We start from the raw sequence: 24,852 nt of genomic DNA, 5'->3' as shown, positions 1-24,852 counted from the left end.
TGGAGCTACTTGCTTCAAGTGTCGTTTCACCGCTCATTTATTTACGTCCATTGCTTTCTGCTCTACATAGATAGTTACATCTAAATCATCCTGGTTAAAGTTCTGATTTATTTATTTCATAGAAGCTGAAGAAATAAGCTATTTAACAACCAATTAGTAAGAATGGATAAAACTATTATTTTAAAATAAAATTTTTGCTTGTTTTTCCAGTTTTTTTCTCAGAAGAAAGATTTTCTTGGTCTGGAAAAATAAAATCTTTTAGTTTTTGTGGAAATCTTCAGCTCCATGTTATTAACCTTCAATCAGATATTTTTCAGGATCAAATTCTTGCCTAAAGGGAACAAATCATACTCTTACAAAATTTGTGGACACAAACACGCTAATATTTCCCACAAACTTTTAAATTTAATATTTTATTTGTTATTCAAGCCGAAGAAGTACATAAAAAATAAACAAATAATCTTACACAGACCTTATTTTTCTGTGTGAAATTACAGAAGCACAATAGTAAAGAAAAGTAAAAGTTAACAGCTAACTGAATACAATTTTTGATTCAAAATTGATAGGTCGGATAATTTTTATCTTTTCTAACAGGACATAATTTTTGGTGCGTTATGTTTGTTGATTTATTTGATTGCATTTAAATTTGTAAAATGTAAATATTGTTTCTGCAAATGTCATTGTGAATTTAACCCACAAATGTATTAAAACAAAATGCATTTGTATTCACTGATTGAGATTTGCATATTTTGTCACACAACTGCAAGCCTTGTTTGATGGACCAACACTAAGTAGCACATAAGTTGAACATGGCAGGAAAAGGAAGAATGGTAGTTAGCTTTTCTTTACTCTTCTTCTTTTTTATTTCTACAGATTAAAATGGGAGAAATGCTGCATTCTTTTTTAAATTCAGACATTTTTACTGTGATAAATAAAATCCAGAGCAAGAGATGACTTAAAGAAAACTTATAATTAGCAAATAGTCAAAAAACGTACTAGTCAAAACTGACCTTTTTAGCTTTACGTGAAAAAAACCTATATGGTGTAAAACTGACGAAAAATGAAACTCTTCACATCACCCCGAACATACTATTCACTGGAGTGAAGCATGGTGGTGGCAGGATCATTCTGTGGGAAGATAAATGGAGCTAAACACAATATGTGTGGGCTGCAAAGTAATTGAGACTGGAGTAAAGCTTCACCTTCTAGCAGGACAACAACCCTAGACATACAACATAAGGCTAAAATTAGCCTTATGTTTGATCTAAATGTCAGCACCCATGCTGGCATTTAGATCAAATCATGTTCATATTTCAGAATGGCACAGTCAAAGTTCAGTCCTTAACCCATTGGAGAATATGTGGGTAAGGCCTCCAAAACTGTTTTTCACTGAAGACAATATACACCACACTTTTCAGATTTCATTTGTAGATAATTGTTAAAAAATTAAGTTTGTGGTAGTAACATTGAAAATATAACATAGTTCCATGGATATTCACACTGCAGTACCAAATCGCACTAATGATGTAATCATTGTAATAAAATGATGTAATAAAATGAATAAAGATCTAAAGTAGCAGGAGCTAAACCAACCCCTAATGTCGCAGTTTCTGGTAGCTGAATGTCCCTAAGTTTTACTAAAAAAAAAAAAAAAAATTAGTGACAGGCAGCGCCTGCTGCAGAACAGGTGGACATACCTTCACTGGCGGGTTATATTGTTATGGGCTTTTTTACAGACAGTGTGGGGTGTTCGCGTGCGTGCGCGCGCGTGGGCGGGGGCAAGCTCGAGGGGACGCACGCGAGCCCCCCTCCTCCTTCCCTCTCCCTCTGATATCGGCGACGCGCTGCGCGCTCGCGGCAGTCCTCTCGTGCTGTACTGTAATCATATGACAGGGAGTCGGTCAGCTCCCCTCTGCCGAATACCGACACACCGGGCGGACACGAGCGACTGCGCCGAGGTGGAGGACACCAGTTGATGGTAGCTCTGCAGCAGAAGGAGTGCAAGGCGGAGGCGGCCGAAGTGTCAAACAAGTGCCAAACTCCCCCCTTAACTTTTTCAAAACTCTGGAGAGAGCCGAGCCGAGGGGTTGGGGGGGAGAACCGTTGAAGAGGACAGGACTCACGAACCGAAGGACAGTTCGCTGTACCCGGAGCTGAGAGTTGAGTCTGATCCGGTAGAGTGCGGGTCGTGGCTGGTGGAACCCCCCTTCCCTCCCCTGGGATCGTCGCTTTTTATTTAAAAGAAAAATTGATAGGATTTCCCTGCTAGCTAGGTCACCCGAATCAAAAACCATGGTCGGGGAGACAGAGGTGAAGGAAAGACCCAAGTCCAACCCGGACTATCTGATGCAGCTGATGAACGACCGGAAGGTGATGAGCTCCCTGCCCAACTTCAGCGGCATCTTCACGCATCTGGAGCGGCTGCTGGATGAAGGTAAGTGTGCCTGAGCAGCGTTACCACAGATCAGACCTCAAGGGGAGCGAACCCATCACTCTCATTAAAACTACAGCTGCACCAACAAATCAATCAATCGCAGATCGGAATCGGACAATTTTCACCTGACCTCTTCTGCTCTGTTATTGGCAGATCAAAGCCCAAAATCCCACGTTTGAGTTTCTATTAATTAAACGTAGCAATACTAAGAACTGCAACCATTTCTCTAATATTACATCAAATAATAGCATGTGCTTTAACTTAATTTTTGATTTAAAAATAATATTTAGGGGCGTGTGTCTTGATGTATTAATAGGGATCTTGTTATTCGTTTTCTGTTGGTTCCAAACTTACTAAGTCAATCAAAGGATCCATAGCTCAGTTTTGACACTTTTATGTGTAGCTGTTCTGTCTAACAAGAAAAGCACACAAAAATCAAACTTATGTAGACACACACACACGCACACACACACGCCCTCACCCAACCCCCTCCACACACAAAATGGTATAGACAAGTAGAAACCTGATTAGTTTATCTGTATCATAAAATATATGGAGGACCTAGCTGAGCTTTGGCAACAATTTTCCCCACTGCTGCCAAAATATTATAACATAATAGTTATTAAAGTTTCCATAATGTTACCCCATAACATTTGTTTTGATTTCAATGCATAGATTTAACATGACTTATAAAATAAAACTAAACACCCAACTAGACAACTACATTTGTGTTTTGTGTAATCAAGGAAAAAAGTTTTCAAGCCTTTCCGCTAGCTGACCAGTAGTGCCCAGAAACATGTGGGGGAGGGGAAACGCTGCATTACTATACTCTCTGAGAACGTCTCGATCACTCTGACGCTTTCTCTGACTTTCAGACTGTAGAAACAGTAGCAGGGCAATATTTGAAGTGTCAATCAGCAAATCAGACCTCAAACAATATATATAATTGGTATCAGCCAAGAAATAACTGATTGGTTAATTTCTATTTTAAACACAAATCACTTTTTTTTTTACAGTCTACATCCATCAATATCTTTATCTATTTACAAATTACAACCTTCACATTTTGTTAACAGGAGTTAACAAAATGTGAAGGTTGTAATTGTGGGAAATAGTGGGATCAATAAAGTACTTCTGTTCAGTAATATTTTATTCTTAAAGTAACTATTCTAAAAGTGACCATTACTGAATGGTCTTTATCAGGATTCCTCCCTGAATCCTTGGAAGCAGCAGAGTTGCACCCAAAAACTGATCCCAGTGATAAGCTATCAGTTGTCTCCTGACTGTTTTCATTCAAAGCATACATATAGTTTTGCAAAACTGTTTCTTAAGCGAGATTTCTGATACACTGAAAAGAACAGCAAATCTCTCTCTTTCTCTCTTTTGCTTTCTCTCTGTCTCTCTCTCTTCAACACACACGTACACACACACACAGTGATGGGAACAAACAGACAGTTGTTAGTCTTTCCCAGTGACCTAATGAGCAGGCTTATGTGAATGCTGCAGCCCATCCCTGTGCAGGAACGAGAGCATGTGAATGTGTAAAATATTTGATTTGTAGCTTCTTACAAGGCCTCGAGTCATGTTGCATGCACAGCTTGCCGATACAGTCCACTTGTTGATATCCACCGCATCTCACCAGATGTGGGTGCACACACTATCACACACAGATACATATATCTTTGTAAGCACAAATCCCAAGCTTTCCTTCTGTTTTAGTGTATACGCCCCTTTTTGAATGGTTGCTACAGGCCACTTACAGGCCTGTTGGTGCGCATCTGGATCGTAGTGGCTCCGACTTGGTGCGCCGTGACAAGTCTCATGACACAGCAGAGTCACTCCCATAGCCAGACGACCTCTACAACCCAACAAATAGGTCAGCTTCGTGCCTTTGAGGACTGACAGCTGAGCATGTTCACCCCTCACACGTGATAATGCAACACCCGTGGTCAGTATAAATGGCTTTGTCTTCAGGGATGAGATCTTTCTACTAAAGTCTACAGTTTATGTAGGGTATTGTGAATAATAAAGCATTTTTCGCTTCAATATTTAATCCACAGACAGGTTAAGTGTAGAGATAAAGTTTGTTGCTGTTGCCCCCCTGCTACTCCTTTATTGGTTGTTCTTTTGACCGATTCTCTTGTTCTTCTTTCACTTCTTGTTTTCCTGTAGCTACTTTTAACTCAAGGGTGACAGCAGGCCTTGCTTTCCTGTGCAGATTTTTAGGTCTGAGGTTGTGTTTTAATAGCTGTTTTTTCTTGTTTGCTTTTTTTCACTAGGGACAGGTCTGAATAGGTTATTAGAGGATCATCGTTGTGACTGTGGCTGTGGCTTTAATTATAGTGTCATACCATAGTTATTATGGTCCGACTTATCACTCAGAGAGGCGGGAGATGTGCCTGGTGTCAGCCTGCTTAGGTCAGATGATATTTGCGACCCAAGGCAGCTATTCTGCTGTGTGTGTTTGTGTGGTGCTGTAGTCAGTTATTATTGCGCTGGAGTGTCATTACAAAGGTATCAGGGGCAAGCATCGGTCATTGAGACGACCATAAACAAAACGCACAGACGGACAAAAATAAGTCTCGTTTAGGCTCGTGCAACTGCAGCAAAGTCGAGCCACCGACTTGATCGCTGAGGAAGCATGGTTCTACGTTAAAATAGGTTTTACTTTGAAATCTAGAGCAAATTAAAATTAAATTTCATTGAAATAAAAAACTAAATATTAGCCTTAAAGTAGGAAGGAACAAATTTCAGTCATAACCTTCATATGAATTAAAATTTGCTTAACAACATATAAGAAAAAGTGACCAGAGTTACACTCAGGTTAGAGTGATACTACTCCTCCCCCACATGTTGCTGAACTGCTTACCAGCTGAGTAAAAGAAGTCTACTACACTTTTCTCTCAGGCATAGTGGCTAGTCTGGCTACTTAACCAGTTGATATAAGCATGTAATATTCCTAAGTCTAATCTAGTAAAATTTTTTCCATAAAGGCAAAAATATTACGAGTCTATTGTATGTTATTTTAGCTGCATGCAGGAATAAAATCCACCTTATAGTGCAATACTGTGAAACCTTGTTAGTATTCTTCAAGGTAGTCATACTCCTGTTTGTGAGCAGATACCCTGACATAAAAAGAGACATGCTGTAAGGAAGGCCGATAACCATTTCATTTAGCATTAACAGGAGGCATATTTTGTGAAAACAGTTACAATTATCAGTGTTTTATGACATTTGCAAACCACAAAAACAGTTACAATTGTTTCAGTTGTTACTTTTTGAACTGTTAATACATTCTCGGCTCTGTGAGATTATCAAGACATTGAAATGCACAATGCACTGATCAGTCAATCAGGGATTGGCATCAGTTTGGTGATAGATAGGCATTGATTTATTTTTTTGTTATTTATTATTTGGACCATAGCCAAATACTTAAACCCCCATCTGAAAATGCATATAACTGCCTATTTTTGTTATTCAAACTCCAGTTATACCCTAGTATAATGTGCACAGTGGAAACCATTTTGGCAATACAGGTGGAAGCCAATAGCTAAAGTCTTACTTATTTGGGGATACAGACAATCAGCACCAAGGGAAATGAATGGCGCTCCTGGTGTATCACACCTTGGTATTTCAACTTCTCAAATATTTTCTTTCAAATATTAAAAAAAAAAAGGCAATTGGGAGAATTTGCCACAAGTAATTTGCCATTATGTTCCACAGAAAAATCTGCAAATACTGAACCACAAACAGGCCTGGGGTCACTGCACACTGTATAGTTATGAGAAATGTTACCTATCATAATTTTTTATTTTGATAGATACACTGTGTATAAAATTTAGAATATTGATGGAGGAGAGTTTTTGCAATGCTCTCTCCAAACAGCCTGAAATAACCCTTCTAACTCATTGTAGCATTTCATTAAAGGGTATTTGAACTAAAGGAAAAATTGGTTTGAAGTCGTTTTAAAACCTTAATTTGTGGTAACTTTTGTACTTGGATGCATTTTTTTTAGTTCAGTCAAAGTCAGTTTGTGGCCAATCCAGTAACTCCTTAATTTTCTGTATGATTTCAAACATCTACCACAATCAGAGACCTTGCAGCTCTCTTTTTAAAATGCTTTACATTTTGACTGACTACAGAATCAGTCAAAATCGGGAGCAGCAGGTCAGTCTGCAATGGAAAAACAATATTGGTATTGGCTTGACAAAAACCTGATTGGTTCAACTCTATCAGTAAATGTTGTGTTTACATTTCAAAGTAAGATTAAATGCTGTTACTTTGTACTGTTCAGCAGCACTAACTGAGGAACTTTGGTAGAGCAGTAAGCTTTCTGATAGTGGGTATGTTGTATTTTTAGAACTGTGTTTGTTTTGTGTGGTTTTGTGTGGCTCTGGCTGTTTGCAGTGACATCTTTGAATACTTTTTCTTGTGGTATTGAAATATAAATACCTCAAAATATATCATATACCTAACACCTAAATGTCAACATGAAGTCCTATGAATAAACAATGAATAAATAATAAAGAAAATGAATGTTTTTTTCTCACATTGTTTAAAGAGTAATGGGGTTAATATTCTGTGTGTTAGAGTTAAAGAGAGAAAAAAACGGAATAGGAGGGAAATTAGATGTAATGCTGCAGGGTTAATTGTGAAGCATAAAGCAGTTAGATTCTACATGGTGGTGCAGAATACTTATGATTGTTTTCCTGTACGTCTTTCAGCTGTCACACTCAGAGCTTCCTTTAATACTGGTGACAGTGAGTCATCGTCCTCAGCAGCGGACAGTCTGACGAAAGAAATGTGAAACCTCTTCAGTTCACTCAACATAACCTCTCTTTTTTTCTGATCTCTGTCTCAAAGAGATCGGCAGGGTGCGCAAAGACATGTACAACGACACGCTAAATGGTGGCATGTTCAACGGGCGGGACATGGAGGAGCTCCCCGAGGCCATCGGACCTGTTGCTCAGCTGCAGGAGAAACTCTACGTGCCTGTCAAAGAGTACCCCGATGTGAGTGGACAAAAATATGAGACCTTTGACCCCTTTTTTTTAGAAGAGCTTCTGTTTACCTTGGTCTGTTGTCTCTTTATCCTTTCCAAGCTACAGAACGAGTGCCAGACAGTCAGCGAGGCTGTTAATCATGGGGACGTTTTACTTTAAACTTTATCTAAAAGCTGATTTCATTCTGAGATCATCTGTGCTCACACCCACTGATGTAATCTAGAGCTATATGGGTCAATAATGCATCAGGACCAGTGACTCTACTGGGATTAGATTTAATAAAATAAAATAATTTGTGAGATTAAGGTTAACACTAGATGTTTTATTGAAAAAAAACGTCATCTAAATTGTGTTACTTTAAACCGCACCGCAACAGCGTACAAGTGCTTTAAAAGAGTATTTGCCCCTTTACAGTTTCATTCTGATTTTGGTTATTTATCACACTTAAATATTTGAGATCATCAAACTCATTTTAATGTAAAATTCAACCTTAGGTAAATATAAAAAGCAAGTTTTGAACAATTTGTTTATTTATTAAGGGCAAAACCAATTCGACTGGACCTAGCCCTATGTGAAAAAGTAGTTGCCACCTTATTAAATCATGAATATGCAAGATTAACCACATTTGGTTCAGTTTCACCAACCAAATGCAGGCCTGATTACTGCTAGACCTGTAGAGTTGAGAAATTGCGTAGATAGAACCTGTTTGACATCATGAAGTAGGCAAAAACATCTCACTCAGCTTTTCAACTAAAAGAAAACATCAACCCAGCAGTCAAAGATGATGATGATTGTATGACTGTAGGAACATTTGTATATTTTGGACATGGATCACTTGCTGTATTTGATGAAGCCATCAGCTGTACTTATATTTTTATATTTTGAATGTTGATTGATTTTTATCTGTACAGCACTTTCTCACAGCTACTGTTGTTTTAAAGTGTTTATTAATTAAACTAGTAGTAATTAGTAATGCTCTAACTGAAGAAAATTTAGTTTCAGAGTGGCCCAGTCAAAGCCTGGATTTAATTTACAGACCCATTCAATAATTTTGAATATTATTGAAAAGCTCATTTGTTTTAGGAACTTTATTACTAAGTGAAACAGATTGTATTGATTAATTGCACACATGTGGATGTTTGAAAACTTTTATTTCTGTTCATCATTCTGACTTTCCTCTTAATGCTAATGAAAACATGAAATCTAAAATTAGAAGATTATTTCAGACCAATAAAAAAATATATCTTCAAAAAAAGAAATGTGGGCTTAATGAAAAGTATGTATAACACCTGCTTGAAGGTTGATATTTTTAAATCGTTTGTTTAATCTAACAAACGAGACTCATTTGGACGTATATTTTAATAACTGATTGAATATGACTGTTGATCAAAAACATTATATTGGGGCTGAATTAAAACAATAATGCTAAGAAGAATGAAACAAAATTCTTCTACAGTGATGTAAAAGACTCCATCCATCCATTTTCTGTTCACCCTTTGTCCCTAATGGGGTCGGGAGGGTTGCCGATGCCTATCTCCAGCTACGTTGCGGGCGAGAGGCGGGGTACACCCTGGACAGGTCGCCAGTCGGTCACACAGAGACATACACTCACACCTAGGGAGAATTTAGAGAGACCAATTAACCTAACAGTCATGTTTTTGGACTGTGGGAGGAAGCTGGAGTACCCGGAGAGAACCCACGCATGCACAGGGAGAACATGCAAACTCCATGTAGAAAGACCCAGGCCGGGAATCAAACCCAGGACCTTCTTGCTGCAAGGCAACAGTGCTACCAACTGCGCCACTGTGCAGCCATGTAAAAGACTCATTGTAAGTTATTACAAACAATTAATGGCAGCTGTTGCTGCTAACATTGGGTTTAGGTGCAATTACTTTTTTACCAGATTAGTAAGGATAGCTTTTTCTTCCTTCAAAAATTAAATAATCATCGGAAAATGTTTTCTTTTTCCAATAGATCTTGCTATATTTCTCTGATATTGCAATTATTTTGGTGATCTAATTTTGACATCTAATTATAATGTCTTAAAAGCGAACTCAGAAAAAGTCTGTAAAGGGGCAAATACTTTTTTGCCCCTTTACAGGCAAAAAGGGGCAATCCCCACTGTAGGGATTTCAGTATGAGCTGGTTGATCCACATTGCGTGGCTCACATGATTTTCTCCACGCATCAGCTCGCCAATCACCCATTACAATGCCGGGCTGTCCTGATTCACATGACGGCAGGCTAACAGGACGCACGCAGGAGTGCTTTGGAAAACCGTTGACATCAAGGTTAAATTTAGTGAGCAGAGGAGGTCAGAATGGGTTTCAATGAGTACCTATGTAAACCTCAGAACACTTTGAGAGAATATGACAGAAAAATTAAAGCAGGACAAGGCTGACCAATTGTTATGACAGAAGCCGACAGAGACATAGGCAAAGAAATAACACACACACGGAGAGGCACCTGTCAAGTTAATCACTCAGCCATAGTGACAGATAAGGTTAAGAGAACGATGGTGTCCTGTCATGCCACCAACACCAGCCAGCACACATATAATGAGCTATTTTTGTCTCTCTTACTAACACAAACACTTTACAGCTCCACAAACTTAAAATATATCATTGTACTAATTCATGCATTAAAAAACAAACAATTTTGCTCTGAGGGGTATTAACGTAGCTCTACTTTTCTTATGCAGTCTTGTTCATTTCGTAATATTTTACTCTTTTTGTGTAGTTCAATTTTGTAGGAAGGATCCTGGGTCCACGTGGCCTGACAGCCAAGCAGCTAGAGGCAGAGACCGGCTGCAAGATTATGGTGCGAGGAAAGGGCTCCATGAGAGACAAGAAGAAGGTAAACATTTTAAAAAACACAGAAGGCGCGAACACTTTCACCTTCCAATGTACATACTGTCCAACACACCAGTCAGCTCTGACCAACGAGTAGCGTAAATACAGGAATATAGTTTTTTACTTGCATTAAAGGTATCACATTTGATTGGCTATTAAATGATATATTTTTACTAAAATAAGATAAAGGTTATAGACATGTGCATTTATGCATAAATGAAGGTAATTTTGAAAATTATTATATGAATCTAAAACGGTTATGTTAGCAAACCTGTACCTATATTTTCTCTGTGTATGTCACATTTAAAGGTTATAGACATGTGCATTTATGCATAAATGGAGATAATTTTTAGTTAAAATTATTAGTTGGATCTAAAACGGTAATGTAAGCAAACCTGTACCTATATTTTCTTTATGTATGTCACATTTAGGCAATTGGTACTATATTCTTCATGTTGCTTACTTGAGTTTTAAGAAAATAATCTTCATATTCAATGCTGAACCAATGAATCATCAGCAGGTGAAAAAATTGTTTGCATAACAACTTTATGCTACAGACTAATATCTACAGTCTTCCATATTCTGCTCTTGGTTGGGCAGCTAATCAAGAGAAATAAATTTCCTGGATTGACTGCTTGTGTGAAATAGCAATGTGCCTTGGTATTTTTACTTCTATAGATGCATTTTCTTTTGAATATTTTGCTCTATGACAAAGCTTTCACTAATAGGCAAATTTTCCACAAGGAATTTGTAGTCATGTTCCACAGATAAATGCTCAAAAACTGAACCATGAATACTTGGGGATCCACTGTACAGGTCAGATTTCTTTGCCTCAATAATGTTTAGGGATTCTTTTGGCAAATATTCTACTCAAATGTTGAAAGAGAAGAAATTTTTAATAGAACCACGGTGTAAAAGTTTTTTACACTTTGTTTCTAATCGAGAGTGGACCAATGAAGCTAGGGATTGACCATGCTACCAGCCTTCTCTGTACAGCTATCAGTGTTGAATAGCAATATTCGCGAGTTCATTTTTATAAGTCAAGTGTTCGAAGGTAAAGTGCAAGTCAGATTTAAGTCTTTAAGGGAGACGTCCAAGTTAAGTCACTTACCTTTCACCCCAAGTCAAGCCGATAAAGAGAAAGCCAAAACCTGGTGCCAAGTCGTTGTTGACCAACTGTTTATATCTCATGTTTTTAAACTCAGGTCAAGTCTCAAGTCCATATGTTAAAAGTCCAAGTGAAGTCTCAAGTTTAAGGGGCAACTCAAAGCCAGCTCTCAATCCTTGTGAGAAGCAAATCAATGTCAAGATTCAAATTGTGAGGGGCAAGATTGTGTTTTTTCTCTACAAGGGGCATGACCAAGTGAAGTTTCACATCTTCTTTTGACAAGTTAAAGTCGTCTTTCAATTCTCAAAAGGGCAACTTTACTTCAAGCCTTTAGTCTTTAATAGAAAAGACCATGTCAAGTTTCAAGTTACCGTAATCAGATCTCAAGTGTTTTGCCGTATGTTGAAGTAACTTCACAAGTTATCAAGGGACAACTCCACCAAAATTCAGGTCTTTCACATCAAGACCAGGTCAAGTTTAAAGTTTTTGAGTGGCAAGTCCAAGTTAAGTCTCAAGTTTTTCAGTTCAAGTCCAAGGCAGCTCTCAATTCTTTGAGGGTCAGGTAAAGTGCCTAGTCTGTCATGATCAGCTGAAGTCAAGTCTTTAGCCTCTAAGTGTCAAGTTTTGGTCAAGTTTTAAGCCTTTGAGGGGTCAAATCAAGTTATTTCCACGTGGTAGGACGACCGAGTCTAAGTTTACATCTAGAACCAATTGGGAATCTGTGACAGAACTTGAAAATGTATTTTTATAGATGCTCTCCATTCAACCTGATCGCAAAAAAGGATGGGGGAAATCTCAGCTTCTACATGTGTAAAGCTGGAAGAGACAAACCCCAGAAGTTGTAAATGCAACATAAGTGTCTCTGCAAGTATTGCCTCAGATGGGATGAATGCATCATCCCAGCACATCATCATTTTCAGATTTCTATTTGGAAAACATTTATTCTCACCTTGAAATTATGCAATACAGTGAGTTGCCTAACACTTAAGATCACAATAAAATGCATCAGTGTTTGGGGTTGTAGCATACCAAAATGTAAAAGACTTCAGAGGGTGTGAATACTTTTGCGAGACCCTTTGTTTATCCTTCTGGGCTGAGTTTTGCTTTCCTGTCCTGGTGTTCAGTCCATCTGTCCTCCCTTTCTCTCCCCTGGTGTCTGCTGTTGGACGGAGTCGGCTCCAGCTCTTCCAAACGGCAGGTGGAGCAAGTCCAGCATTCCTCCACCACCTCCACCCCCTCTCCTGTCTCTCTCGCTCACTCTCTCTCTTCTTCTCTCCAGAACATTCCCTACCCTGCACGCCCCTCAGAGGGAGACACACAGAGAAACATGCAGAGAGAGAGAGGAAGGAAAACAGAGACACAGTGGGAGGCAACTGGGGAAGAGAAGAAAAAGATGTTGACTTTCAGTGTTCCTCAGAATGATACATCTCATTTGACAAAACAGTCTCAGAGGAAATCGTTTGCAAGAAGGCCACGCAAAGATACAAGATTCACAATTTTCAGCTGTTGCTTTGACTACAACTGACTGCTATGACCCACTTACATTCTTCACTATCTTCCAGTTGATAAAAAAAAAAACCTCATAGAAGGTGGAGTGATTTTCAGAGGTTAAGGGTGATGGTTTTGATCATCTCTCGTCACCCAATCACAAGTGCACAGCTATGAGTACATAGGTTCACACCTGGTGCTGGAATGTGTCTCCACATATGTCTTCAGTCACCATTTGTGATGCAATGCTCAACTCCCTGCTGTGAATGTAAATATACTTTATTTCCCAAAGAGCATCAACTAACCAGGATCTGCGAACAACCAGAGATAGTTGACCTATTTCTGCTGTTACCATCTGGATCCTTTCCAAACTTTGGGTACAAGTCCCACAAAGCTGAAACATATCTAAACTGATATGCTAAGTGTTTGCTTACTTTAAAGTGGTTTAATCTTTTCTTGCTCACTTGGACACATGAAAAAGTTATCGTTCATTGGTGTGAATGTGTGCCAAATTATTAGTTGTTTTTCACTGGAAATAAGCACAGATAATGGACTCTAGCTCTCTTTAAAAGTCTGGCAGGTATGGGATTTGATTTGAATAGACCTGGATAAGAAGTTGGGAGGATGAAAATAGAATATAAAAAATATCTGTATCTCTATCCTTCCAATCAGCTAGCATTCTGGGATTGCTAAATTTTCCTAGAGTTGCTCAGATATGCGAGGACCTTGTGAAACTCAAGTAGACTTGGTTTGACTGGGGACTAAAATTGCAACATTTGTTACATTTTCAGCTTATACAGTTCACTTTCATAGTCCGTTGTGCCAAACAAACCAAACCCCTTGAGAAACATGTCCCCCGCCCTTGCTTGTGGAGGCCTGGACCATGAACCACTGAAGGAAACAGCACAAAAACCTCTGAAGAAGACACTGAGCGCATCTTCCTTCTTTACGAAATGTAAACCAAAGTGGAATGGCATGAGATTTTAGTATTTGCAGGATTTACCTTTTGACAAAAGACCATGGGCCATTTCTCCTGAGACTTGCACGTTTGCTTTGCTTGTATTTACCCAAAATGTACTACACATTAGTTTGCTCCCTGCTTTTGGAACGGTCTCTCGTCCGCTTGAATTCGCGTAGTCATTCAAACCACACCAGAGTTCACTTCAACAGAACCAAGATTTAGGTTTTGTAGGTGGACCAGAGTTCGCTTTTTTGTCCACATTGGCGTTTGATTGTGCAGTCACACCTACCCAACTGAAATAGACTTTCTTTGCAAATGATCTGCAGTTTGATTAAAGTGGAGTAAACTGGGTTGGTGTGAATACAGCCTAACTGAGCTTTTTGGCAAAACACAATTAATACTTGTCTTAAACACACAGAAAAATAGCCCATGCCTACTGTTAATTTACATGGGGAAGCTGAGAGCTTGAGACACTTCTAATGGTTATTAGAACCTTGCTGGAGTACACAGCTGACTACATAGATGGGAGGTTTCGGGAAGTAATACACAAAGAATCAGAGTACTGAATGTCCACTAAAATGCAACATCAATCTTGTGTAACCACTCAGGAACAACATGGTCATTTCATGAGACAAGTGTCCCCCCCCAAAGCCGCGTTAGACAACCTTGAGTGTTTTGTGTGTTTGTTTGTGCACGATCCAAAAACCAAGCCAAGTGAGAAGAAGAGGAGAAGACCAGTCCTGTTCTGAGATTGGCTGTGGCGCATTCAAATCAAAGGTTTTTAAAACATTTGTGTGCTTTTCAGGAGGAGATGAACCGAGGGAAGCCCAACTGGGAGCACCTTAGCGAGGACCTTCACGTCCTGATCACTGTGGAGGACACGCACAACCGCGCCAAGATCAAGCTCCAGCGAGCCATCAACGAGGTCAAGAAACTTCTCGTGCCCGCTGTGAGTACCGGAGCAAAATCACGGAGCACAAAGTTTTACTCGCAACGTTGCAGAAAAACACTTTGTGACTGGATGAGAGCTCACTGTGTTGGTATGCATGGAAGGGGGAAGGGGATTGTCAGTCTAAGAAGAGTGTGTGTGTGTCCTTGTGTGTATGAGGGTATGTGTAAGGGGTTAGGGTAATTAGGGAACACGCATAAAGGGGTTGCCATGGCAGCCCCGGGTTGTTTGAAAGGCTGAGGGAATGAATGGAGAGTCTGTTCACTCCTTCTCCCCACTCCATCACTCCTTTCACTCGTTCACAACTTACTTCGTTCCCAACTACCGGCTACAGTATTCCTTCTGCTCCCTGGGTTTTCTTTCTTGGGCTTTTCAGGTCCTCACAAGAGAACATTTTGATGGCACTCCTCAACATTTCTGACATTCTCCAGCCCACCTATTGCTTCCCTACAGACACACATGCACATTCACTGATGTGAGGACTAAAATGAAGCACATCAGAGGATACGAACACACACTCTTCATTATTCGCAGTTTGACTTACACGAAGAAAAGCAGATATTTCGTAATCACAAGACTCCTTCCTTTTTCGTCTCTTCATTATTCACGACAATAGAGAGAGGCTGAAAGGAGCAGTGGGGTGGGCTTCTGTTGCAACAATTAGCTGTCACTTCCAGTTCCCTCGCAGGATAGGCAACCCTCACAGTCTATAGGCCATCAGGAGCTGAGCACCTGTTAATCCGTGTTTGTGCATGCGTGCGTCTGTATGAGCAGCGAGCAAAGTCAATGATATGTGTTAGTTTAACCCAGCTGACCTTTCACTCAGAATGTAAATCAGCCAAGCTTTTCACTGGGCTGTAACTAGAGCTAAGAAGCAAGCGTGTTTGACACTGAATATGTCCTGTGTGGTGAGATGGTTGGATTCAAGCTCCGGGCAAGTCCACTTCAAATGATCTGAGATTTGTTTTGTGACTGGCATTAGTGCGGGTAGGAGAACTTCGTGGTGTGATGACCTTCAACAAAAAGCTCACTTTCACAGAATCAGAGTTTTTACTCAAAGCCTTATAAAGTAACCTACAAGAAACAACTACTTTGTTCGATACACTTTGCTAGAATCCTTCATTGCTTTTGAACTGCCTTAATAAGGTGTCTTAGGTGTCAACTGCCTTAGGTGTCAGAAATGTTCTTCAGAGAGTTCTGTCTATTAACATGGAAGTCTGTTCCTCTAAGTCTGAGGCCGTGACTCTCAACCAGAAAGGGGTGGACTGCTCCCTACAAGTTGAGGATCTATTTCTGCCTCAAGTGAAATAATTCAAGTGTCCTTGTGTCTTTTTTACATGGGATGTCAGGATGGAGGGGGAAATGAATAGATGTATTGGGGCTCCATCTGTGGTAATATTGGCACTGCATTGGTCTGTTGTGCTGAAGAAAGAGCGCAGCCAAAAATAGATACTCTCTGAAGGGTACCCATGCTTTGTCTATGTTTATGAGATATAGGTCATAACTGAAAAGACAAAGTTCCAACACAAGCCTGTAAAATTAACTTCCTGTATAGAGCTTCCTCTTCATAGAGTAGAGCCAAAAACACTGAAAGGAATCAGCTGAGGGGTTCAGGCATCAAGATCAGGATGGCTCCTGGGTGACTGGGTGTTGCATGTCCCATAAGGAGGCAAATCTATAACCTAATGATGGGAAGCTATGTTGTCTCATCTGGGAACACAGTGGGATCTTCAGAATCATCAAGAGAGTGTTTTTGGGCATTAGGATTTCTGGGTTTCTACTGTAGATGGATCTGACTGAATCAAGTAGCACTATAGTTAGTTGTGTACTGTGGTGAACAAGCATTTTAGCTTCTACCTTAACTCAACTGCAATCTACAAGAACAAACTGCAGTGTACTTTATAAGATGACTTGGCGATTTTAATATAGATAAAAATGGTTTGTTGACAATATAGTTTAGTTTTGCAGATAATATGATAGTATCCTGTGGTAATCATCCTTGGGGGAGGATTTTTTGTTCTTTACCCATCTAGTTGGAGATACTGGCTACAAAGGGCAAAGTGCAATTGATTTGGGTTTTCATTTGCTCATTCAGCCAAATTCTTTTCTCCACTGTAAGAAGCAGTGGAAAGTTTTGACTGATTTATTTGATTTTTGTATTTGTGTCTTTATCAGGTTTAATGCAGTATTGTAGATGTTATTATACTCAAGCAATATTTTAAATTGGTTTAAATTTTAAAGTTAAATTGTAAATCCAGTGACTTTGGGCTAGACTAATCTCGTTGTGATGTTCAAAAAAATAGCTTGAGATGATTTGAGCCTTGCAGCATGGGGGATTATCCTGCTTGTAAGTAGGCATCAGAAACTGGGTACTGTGGTTCTAACAGGGATAGACACTGTGAGCAATACTGGAAACTTATTACTGGACCTCACTTTTTCCTCATTGTCCTCTTCACTCTTCTTCCAGCACCGTGATTTTCAAATGAAATTATACATTTAATTTTATCTTAAAGGAGAGTTTTGGGTACTGGGCAGCAGTTCAGTTTCTGTTTTCTCTAGTCCATGTATGATACGTTCAACGTTGTTTTGGCTTGAAGGGTGGCTTAACGTAAGGAATCCGCCAGCAGTGGTCCATGTCCTGGATATTATCTGTGGTGTCTCTAAACACTGCTGTCCATGCCTTGTGAATATTTCTCAAAATCTTAAATGAGCTTGGCTTCATAATACTCTCAAACCTGTGATAATCCTTGTAACCTTTGTCCCCTTATTTTAAGCTCACTTTTTCCTTCCTCTCAACTTTCTTTTAACATGCTTGGATATAGAACTTCATGAACAAGCAGCTTCTTCAACAATGACATTTGTGTCCTGTCTTCCTTATAGAGGGTTCATAGGACTGTCTGCTGGATACCTGTGAAGTCAATGGTCTTCTCCATGATGGTGTCTTGAAAATTATTTTTTGTCGTTTTTATATACAAATCTTGGACTTTTATCCCAAGTAACCCATAATTGTCCAAATTAACCAAAGTAACCAAATAATATATGGCAATATTTGTGCTATAGATCTGTATAATATATTAATTCAACATGTTTGAATAATTTAGTTTCCATTAGAAGGGGTTTAGAAGTATTAGGGGAGAGGATGCATGGACCCCGGTAGAAATTTAGGACTTTATTGTTGCAAAGCAACAGCAATAACCACTGTACAGTCCATCAATTGACTTTTTAATGAAATTATAATTTATTAAATGTGCCTATATTGCACAACTTATAAATATAAGAGTTGCTTTTAAGTAAATGTCTTAATTGCAGGTAATATCCCTTCCCTGACAAGAAGTGCTGGGATCGTTACACAAGCTAATTTTTAATGCTCTACTTTTTGCACTTTGAACTGTGAACTCAAAACTTTTGAAACTTTGATATACTCAAAATACCAGTCCAAATCGAGCATCCTGTATAACTTCCAGACATTTTCTAACACCATTTTCTTCATTTGCCTTTGAGCGTCAGTTATCGCTGTGATCTGATTGTGCTTTTCTGTTTGCCTGTCCTTCTACAGGCTGAGGGGGAGGACAACCTGAAGAAAATGCAGCTGATGGAGCTGGCCATTCTCAATGGGACCTACAGAGACGCCAATGTCAAGACACGTAAGCATGACCTCATAGTTAACATGTGGAGGAGGGTGAGTGGGTGACAAAGGAAGGGTCTCAGTACAGGACTTCACTGTAATATGAACAATGCCTCTGTTCCTCTTGTTAAATAGACTGTTTGTGCTCTCTTCTTCTTCCCTGTCTATTGTATGTACGCTCATGTGGGTGTGTGGACACTCGCATTGTTGTACACTTGCTTCGCCGCGCAGCCACTGCCTTCCCGCTAGCGACCCCTCAGGCACCTCGAATCATCACAGGCCCAACACCCGTCCTGCCTCCCACCCTGCGAAATCCTGCCCCGGTAACCACGCCCACCATCATGCCTCTGATCCGTCAGATCCAAAGCTCCGCCCTTGTGCCGGGAGCCAATCCGCATCCAGCACTGGTGCAGCAAGGACCTGAATCTGGAATCATCTACACACCTTACGAGTATCCCTACACACTCACGCCCTCCATATTGGAATACCCGATTGACTCAACTGGAGTATTAGGTACATATCAATCAACAGTCTATCACTTTCATACATAGTCAATGGATGTATTACGAGAACTGGACACTGGACTCCAATGGAAGTTTGCATTAATAGATAATCAGAGCTCCTACTATGTAGAGTTAGTCAGAATATAGAAAGGATGAAGCAGTGTCGCTTTGAGCTTCTTACTAAATTCTCTACTCAATAGAAATATAATAAAATCTTTCAGTTGTTTTTCTTTCCTTTTGCTTCTCATGTATTACATAACTAAGAAACATTCAGTAAGCCATGACCTGAATAAACTGCACAGTTTATACCCATACAAACACAAATACTGCTTTTAAGAATATATTCACACATGCTACTTTAGCACACCAGTTACATTAATAAGAAGTGCAGGTGCACCACTAAAGCTACAGCTACACAATAACTGCCTGGAGTCATACTGATAATATTCGTGCTGTCACTGAACTAACAGTTAAAAAGTTAAAAACAGAAACAGTTCCAACCATACTTATGGTTTTTAGGATAAGTAGTAATAAGAGTTTAACGTTATTGTGATAAAACATAGCTTTTATTGTGCTCATAATTTTTTCCCAAATTAATGATACAATAGATGCCCATTTATACGAAGGTATATCCAATGTTTTATCCAATACACCAGAGATAAACCAAAATTATTTCTGGTTGTATGAAGCATAGAGCAGTGCCACACACACCCTCCCCAATATGTTGGTGTGTACCACAGGTCAGTTGGCCTAAAGCCAACATAAAATATATTTATTTTAAATGTGTGGGGAACAAAGTTCTCATATCAGCAATTGGATATTAAAAAAAATCAAAAATTTATTTAAACTCTGACATCTTTACCATGGATGCCAAAATCTTTGTGTTGGCCACTCAACAGCACCAAACAAATGACTTTATCCTTCTCCTATTTCTTTCTTCTTGGTCTTATTTTCGTATCAGAACCAGGAACTGAACATTTTTGCCTCTGGCACCAATTGGCTGCCATGTCCAGTTCTTGTAATACATCCACATCACACATAGAAACCTGCTGAGGCTCATTGCTGGGCTAACAGTCCCTTCTCCCTGTGTTTTTGCAGGTATGGCATTCCCAACCAAAGGCTAAGCGATAGCAATCCCTTCCTAGCACACACCTGGACTGGCTTGCAGAGACCCCCACCCTCACCCGCTCCCCCCTCACACACACACCCTTCACCACCATTCACCCCACACAAACACATATAGTTATCCCGCAGAGCAGACAGTCAGTTTGTTTCTACTTTAGGATGAGAGATTCCTGTTAATTTCCCTATGTTTGTATTAGCAATCTAGCATTGTGGTGTGACAACTACTTACCTTTTTATAATAATTCAGCTTCTGCTTGTAATTTTTAACACATTTTAGTGAACCTGTAGATGTTTTAGAGCTACTGTTTGCGATTTAACATATGGTAAAAGCTTGTTTTGATCACAGAGCTATAAATGTGACTTTTGCTTAAAGCTGATTTTGAATCTACTAGCCAAGGTTAGTTGAAAACTAGCAGTTTGGATTAATATTTTCTTTAGGGAGCAGAAGACCACAAAAACAACAAAAGATTCTCTTTTAGAGGCATTTTTTTTTTTCCACCCTTTTTCACCCTCAGACTCGAGAACTTGTAAATTCCTGCTGTCACTGACGTTTGTGCCTTGGGTGGGACTGTCTGTTGTCTTTCTGATGAGTAACCCTTCTGTGTTTTGTTCTTGGGGGAAATATCAATGACTGTTAGCAGGTGCCATGACCACTAAGGTACGACGCCACGACAAGAGAATCCATCCTTACCAAAGGGTAGTGACCACAGACAGAGGTTAGTTAGCACACCAGCCACTCTATGTGTATATGTGTGTGTTAGTGTGTGTGCATGCAGACCAATGGACCAATTCCAGTTTACATGAGTCTTTAATATGGCATGCCTTAAAAGAAAAAGATGAAATCGCAGCAGGCGTAAAGTGTGAAAGTGAAATATGTGATGGGATTGTGGAGGTGACAGCTGGTCGCCTGTTTGCCCAAACCGGACAGCTCGCAGGGCCGGGGCCCGCTCATGTGACTCGGCCCCTGTGACTCCTTTGAGTCGTCTTTCTGAAAACGTTACATTTCTCCTCCTAAGTACTACTTCTGATCAAGTAAACACTGTGGAAACTTTTATTTATACTCAACTTCATTCCACTAGATTTCCACAGATTTGTGTTGTTTTTATATATATATATATATATATAATGAATTAAATCCTGTGTAATTCCCAATTCTTACATGACGGTTAAAGTAAAATATGAGAAAACACAGCGTGTGATAACTACTGAAGTCTGTGTTACGAGCTCTTTTGTATTAAATACTGTTGCTTGTGGTCTTATCAGTCGCCCACTGGACTTTATCATTGGGACTGTTTACATCTTTCATTTATTTCCTAGCCAGAGTGGTGCTGTTACCATGTATTTAGCTGCAAAATAAATTTGTATATAGGGATTTTAAGGATTTAAGTGCTTATATGAAGCTTACGGAACAAGATCGCCTGGAAATATACCTGTAGTTTCTTTTAGTTTGTAAATTTTTTTTTGTTTTGTTTTATGATATGCTTTTTATAGATGAAGTGTCTCCATGTAAACTGTATTCAAAGTGTGTAGCTACTACTGTTTTAGTCACCGCGAAGGTGGCAATGAAGGCAGTGTTTTTCTGTGTATTTAAGATGAGGTGACCTTCTTGATTTCACAGGCCTCCAGATTGTTATATGCAATAGAAATGGAGAAATGGATTAGCTATTAGCTACGATATATATATATTTATATATATATATATACATATATATATGTGTGTGTGTGTGTGCGAGCAGTGGTGCTCCTATTGTATACAATGGACAAAAAAACACTAAAAGGCAATAAAGATGGGTATTGAAACAAATCTCCAAATCAAACCAAAGCCTGGAAATTCTTGTAGTTTAGCCTGTTTATTGTTAAATTGTTCCTCAAGTCCTTCTAAAGTCATCTGTTAACCTCTCATCACTGTCTTTACTGCACTAGGTGCTGCTCTAATACTTCATAGTCAATACAGCTCAGTACATCTCAGTACAGTAGAGTGTCCCTGATAATTTGATTTATTTCAGTAATTCAATTCAAAAACTGAAACGCCTACATTTTTTAGAGATTCATTACATACAGAGTGATATATTTCAGGTGTTGGAATGATTATGGCTTACAGCGAATAAAAACCAAAGATGCACTCCCTCTGAAAAGAAGGAAACATAGCATAAAACCAATTAAAAGATGAGTTTTAATACATAAATGTTAGTCTGCTGAAAAGCCTCCAGTATACAGTGTCTCAATATGGGGCTCCTTTTGCATGAACCACTGATCACATTTTCCCACTGACTGTGGGAACATCGCACTGGACTTCATGCAGCTTGGATTCTTTGCCTTTCTACTCTTCCTCCAGACTTCGGGAAATTAATTTCCAAATGAAATACAAAACTGACTTTCATCTAAAGCTTTTTATTTGGTGCAAGTGTGGTTTTAACATTAGGAATGCAATGCCGGGTCTCGAAGCATAGACTCTAACTGCAGTTCACAATCTTCTAAAGACTGTCACTATTGCTTCTGCATTTTTCTCCCCCCCATACTTTTTCCTTCCACTAAACTTTCCACAAGTACACTTGGAAACAACACTCAAAGAGTTTTTGTGATTTCAGTGACTGCCTGCTGGACAACTGTCAAGTCAGCAGCTTTCTCCATGACTTTTTAGACAATATAATATTCTGAGAAAATGAACTTTTGGGTTTTCATTAACTGTAAGCCATAATCATCATCAAAATTAACCAAATGCTTGAAATATCTCTCGCTGTGTGTATTAAACCTATTTTGAACTAAATTACTGAAATAAACTACCATTTCATTGATATTCTAATTTACTGAGATGGACCTGTAAACCAATAATCAGTTAATCACAACTCTTAATCATCCAGATCTTACTCCTGCTGCTCTAAACAATAGCTCTACTTGTCAGTGAATGAAAGGCCTGGAGAACTTTTCTTTGGACATAAAGGTCACTCTCTCACCCACATGAAACCATGCTGCCTCCCTCTCTTGTCCATGGTTTCACTGTCTGTCTGTGCTAGACGTAGCCCAGCTAGCATGAGTAGTGTCACTATAGCAGCAGTCTGGCAGCAGGAGGGGAAACCCTGCAGATGCCTCCATGAGCACATGGGAGCATCTCTAACCAGCCATTCCTTGTGTCAACACACCAGGGTTGATGCGAGTCTTTGTGAATGGTTCTGCGGTGCTCATGAAGGCGTTTTGTAACGACCCTCACGCTGCGCGGACCGCACTAGATCTGCCTTGTTGTCATCCCGACGCCACTAGCTGACACTAATCTCTCTTCTATCTTTTTTTCTTTTTATGTCCCCCCCTTTTATGTGCCCTTTTTGTTTCCTTTCCTCGTCTGTCCGTCTCTGTCCGTCTAACTCTAGCTGCCACGGCAACTAACCCATGACCCCACCCCCTCCGCCCTGCCCCTTGACCTTCTGACCTTTCCGCCCACTGATGACCCACCCATCTCTGCTCGCTGGCGTGCTCATTGGCCCGCGGCTCAGCCAACAAGAGACCAGAACATTGGGAACAAGCCGGCTGCTGCTGCTGCCTCTATCTAAACCAGCCAACCAGATGACAGCAATCCCGGGAATAAACCTCAGGACCCCACCCCACAGCCCCTTCCCATCACTTTACCAAACGTGCCTTCCTTCTAAAATCCCAAAGCCAGTCTAAGAATCTTCTCTGAATATCAAAATTACAATCTGTGACAGCTGTTTGACTTTACAAGGGGGTGGGCCCCAAACTGGAGAAGGGCTTTCTAAACTGATTCCTATCCCGCTGTGCTGCCATGCCATGCAATAATGACTATTAATAACATGGTAACTATACTGATACTGGTGTTACTTATCAGCACAAAAAATCCTAAACACTAAACTTTGGGACATGTGTTAAGTAAGATTTTATTGCACTTCTCCCCTTAGTGAGTGCTTCTTTTCAGCCAGTTTTAACTGCAATGTAACATTTACAAACGGCGTTAAAATATGCATAAGTTAACAAAACAAAAATCTGTCTTGACTCCGAAAAAGCCATCATTCAGGAAAAGAAAATGCCAGCACAGAACCCTTTCCACCATAAAGTGACAGGTGCCCTGCAAGGAAAAATGATCTCCTAAATGCCAGATCCTGCGGTACAGACACAAACCCACACCCACTAAACAGAAAAGGAAAGTTCTGTCCGAGTCCCTTTCACAATGATGCCTTCGCCTTTTTTCACACTACAGTATTGTACGACCTCGAACAACAGTGCCTTTATTTATTGAGAGTGAAGGAACAATGTTACACATACAGTAAATCTGTTCTTTTATTTGGATTGAAACATCTTGATGCAGTACAGAGGGCCAAAAATGTCACAATGCAAAATAAATAAATAATTATAGATAAAATTATATAAAACCAGTCGTACATGTGATTATTTCAATAAAATTTGAAATCCAATAAATAAACTGTAATCAAATATTGCAACTTTAAAAAGTGTAGAATTAAAATAAAAATTGGGAAAAATGTAATGAAATTTTAATTTGTTATATCTTAAATTCACAAATGATAAAATACATGATTAATCTTGTATTTTATCTGGCATCCTCACCCATAAAAATCTAGTACAGCTAAAAACAAGGCAACTGATTTGGAGTTATGCTACGGTTTAGCCAATCTGATGATGTTAGTGGCTACTTGTTGAGCCACAATTATTTAGTGATGATGAAATGTAGTACAATTATTATAAAATACTTTAATGAATAATGAAAATAATTACATCTGATTATATCAGTATGAATGCATATTTTATATTTTTTTATTATTTTTTTTAAGTAGGAGTTT

At 39.3% G+C, this 24,852-nt stretch overlaps 1 protein-coding gene across 3 annotated transcripts; it reads left to right on the top strand.

Moving 5' to 3' along the window:
* Window positions 1–1,850: 1,850 nt before the first annotated feature.
* LOC102226803 (protein quaking-B-like) lies at window positions 1,851–23,862 on the top strand. 3 transcript variants are annotated; one of them, XM_023340704.1, is made up of 9 exons: window positions 1,851–2,434; window positions 7,298–7,446; window positions 10,176–10,292; window positions 14,651–14,794; window positions 18,351–18,438; window positions 18,651–18,932; window positions 19,997–20,020; window positions 20,686–20,763; window positions 23,413–23,862. In XM_023340704.1, the coding sequence occupies exons 1-9, from the start codon at window positions 2,293–2,295 to the stop codon at window positions 23,433–23,435; spliced, it is 1,047 nt and encodes a 348-aa protein (XP_023196472.1). In that variant the 5' UTR covers window positions 1,851–2,292; the 3' UTR covers window positions 23,436–23,862. The 3 variants fall into 3 exon arrangements, with proteins under 3 accessions (XP_023196472.1, XP_023196473.1, XP_023196474.1); XM_023340705.1 differs by lacking the exon at window positions 19,997–20,020; XM_023340706.1 differs by lacking the exons at window positions 19,997–20,020; window positions 23,413–23,862 and having other exon boundaries at window positions 1,852–2,434; window positions 20,021–21,864.
* The last annotated feature ends 990 nt before the right edge of the window (window positions 23,863–24,852 follow it).

This window comes from Xiphophorus maculatus, chromosome 10 (genome assembly GCF_002775205.1).
Source record: "Xiphophorus maculatus strain JP 163 A chromosome 10, X_maculatus-5.0-male, whole genome shotgun sequence".
NCBI lineage: Eukaryota > Metazoa > Chordata > Actinopteri > Cyprinodontiformes > Poeciliidae > Xiphophorus > Xiphophorus maculatus.
The sequence above is the reverse complement of the archived record's forward strand: the minus strand, read 5'-3'. Positions and strand labels throughout refer to the sequence as shown.

What these genes read in the sequence shown, in the direction of transcription:
- LOC102226803 (XM_023340704.1), top strand. Translation starts at nt 2,293, where the DNA reads ATGGTCGGGGAGACAGAGGTGAAGGAAAGACCCAAGTCCAACCCGGAC. An exon ending in GGAGCGGCTGCTGGATGAAG is followed by an intron (nt 2,435 to 7,297) that starts GTAAGTGTGCCT and finishes TCTGTCTCAAAG; the next exon opens with AGATCGGCAGGGTGCGCAAA. An exon ending in AGACGCCAATGTCAAGACAC is followed by an intron (nt 18,439 to 18,650) that starts GTAAGCATGACC and finishes TTCGCCGCGCAG; the next exon opens with CCACTGCCTTCCCGCTAGCG.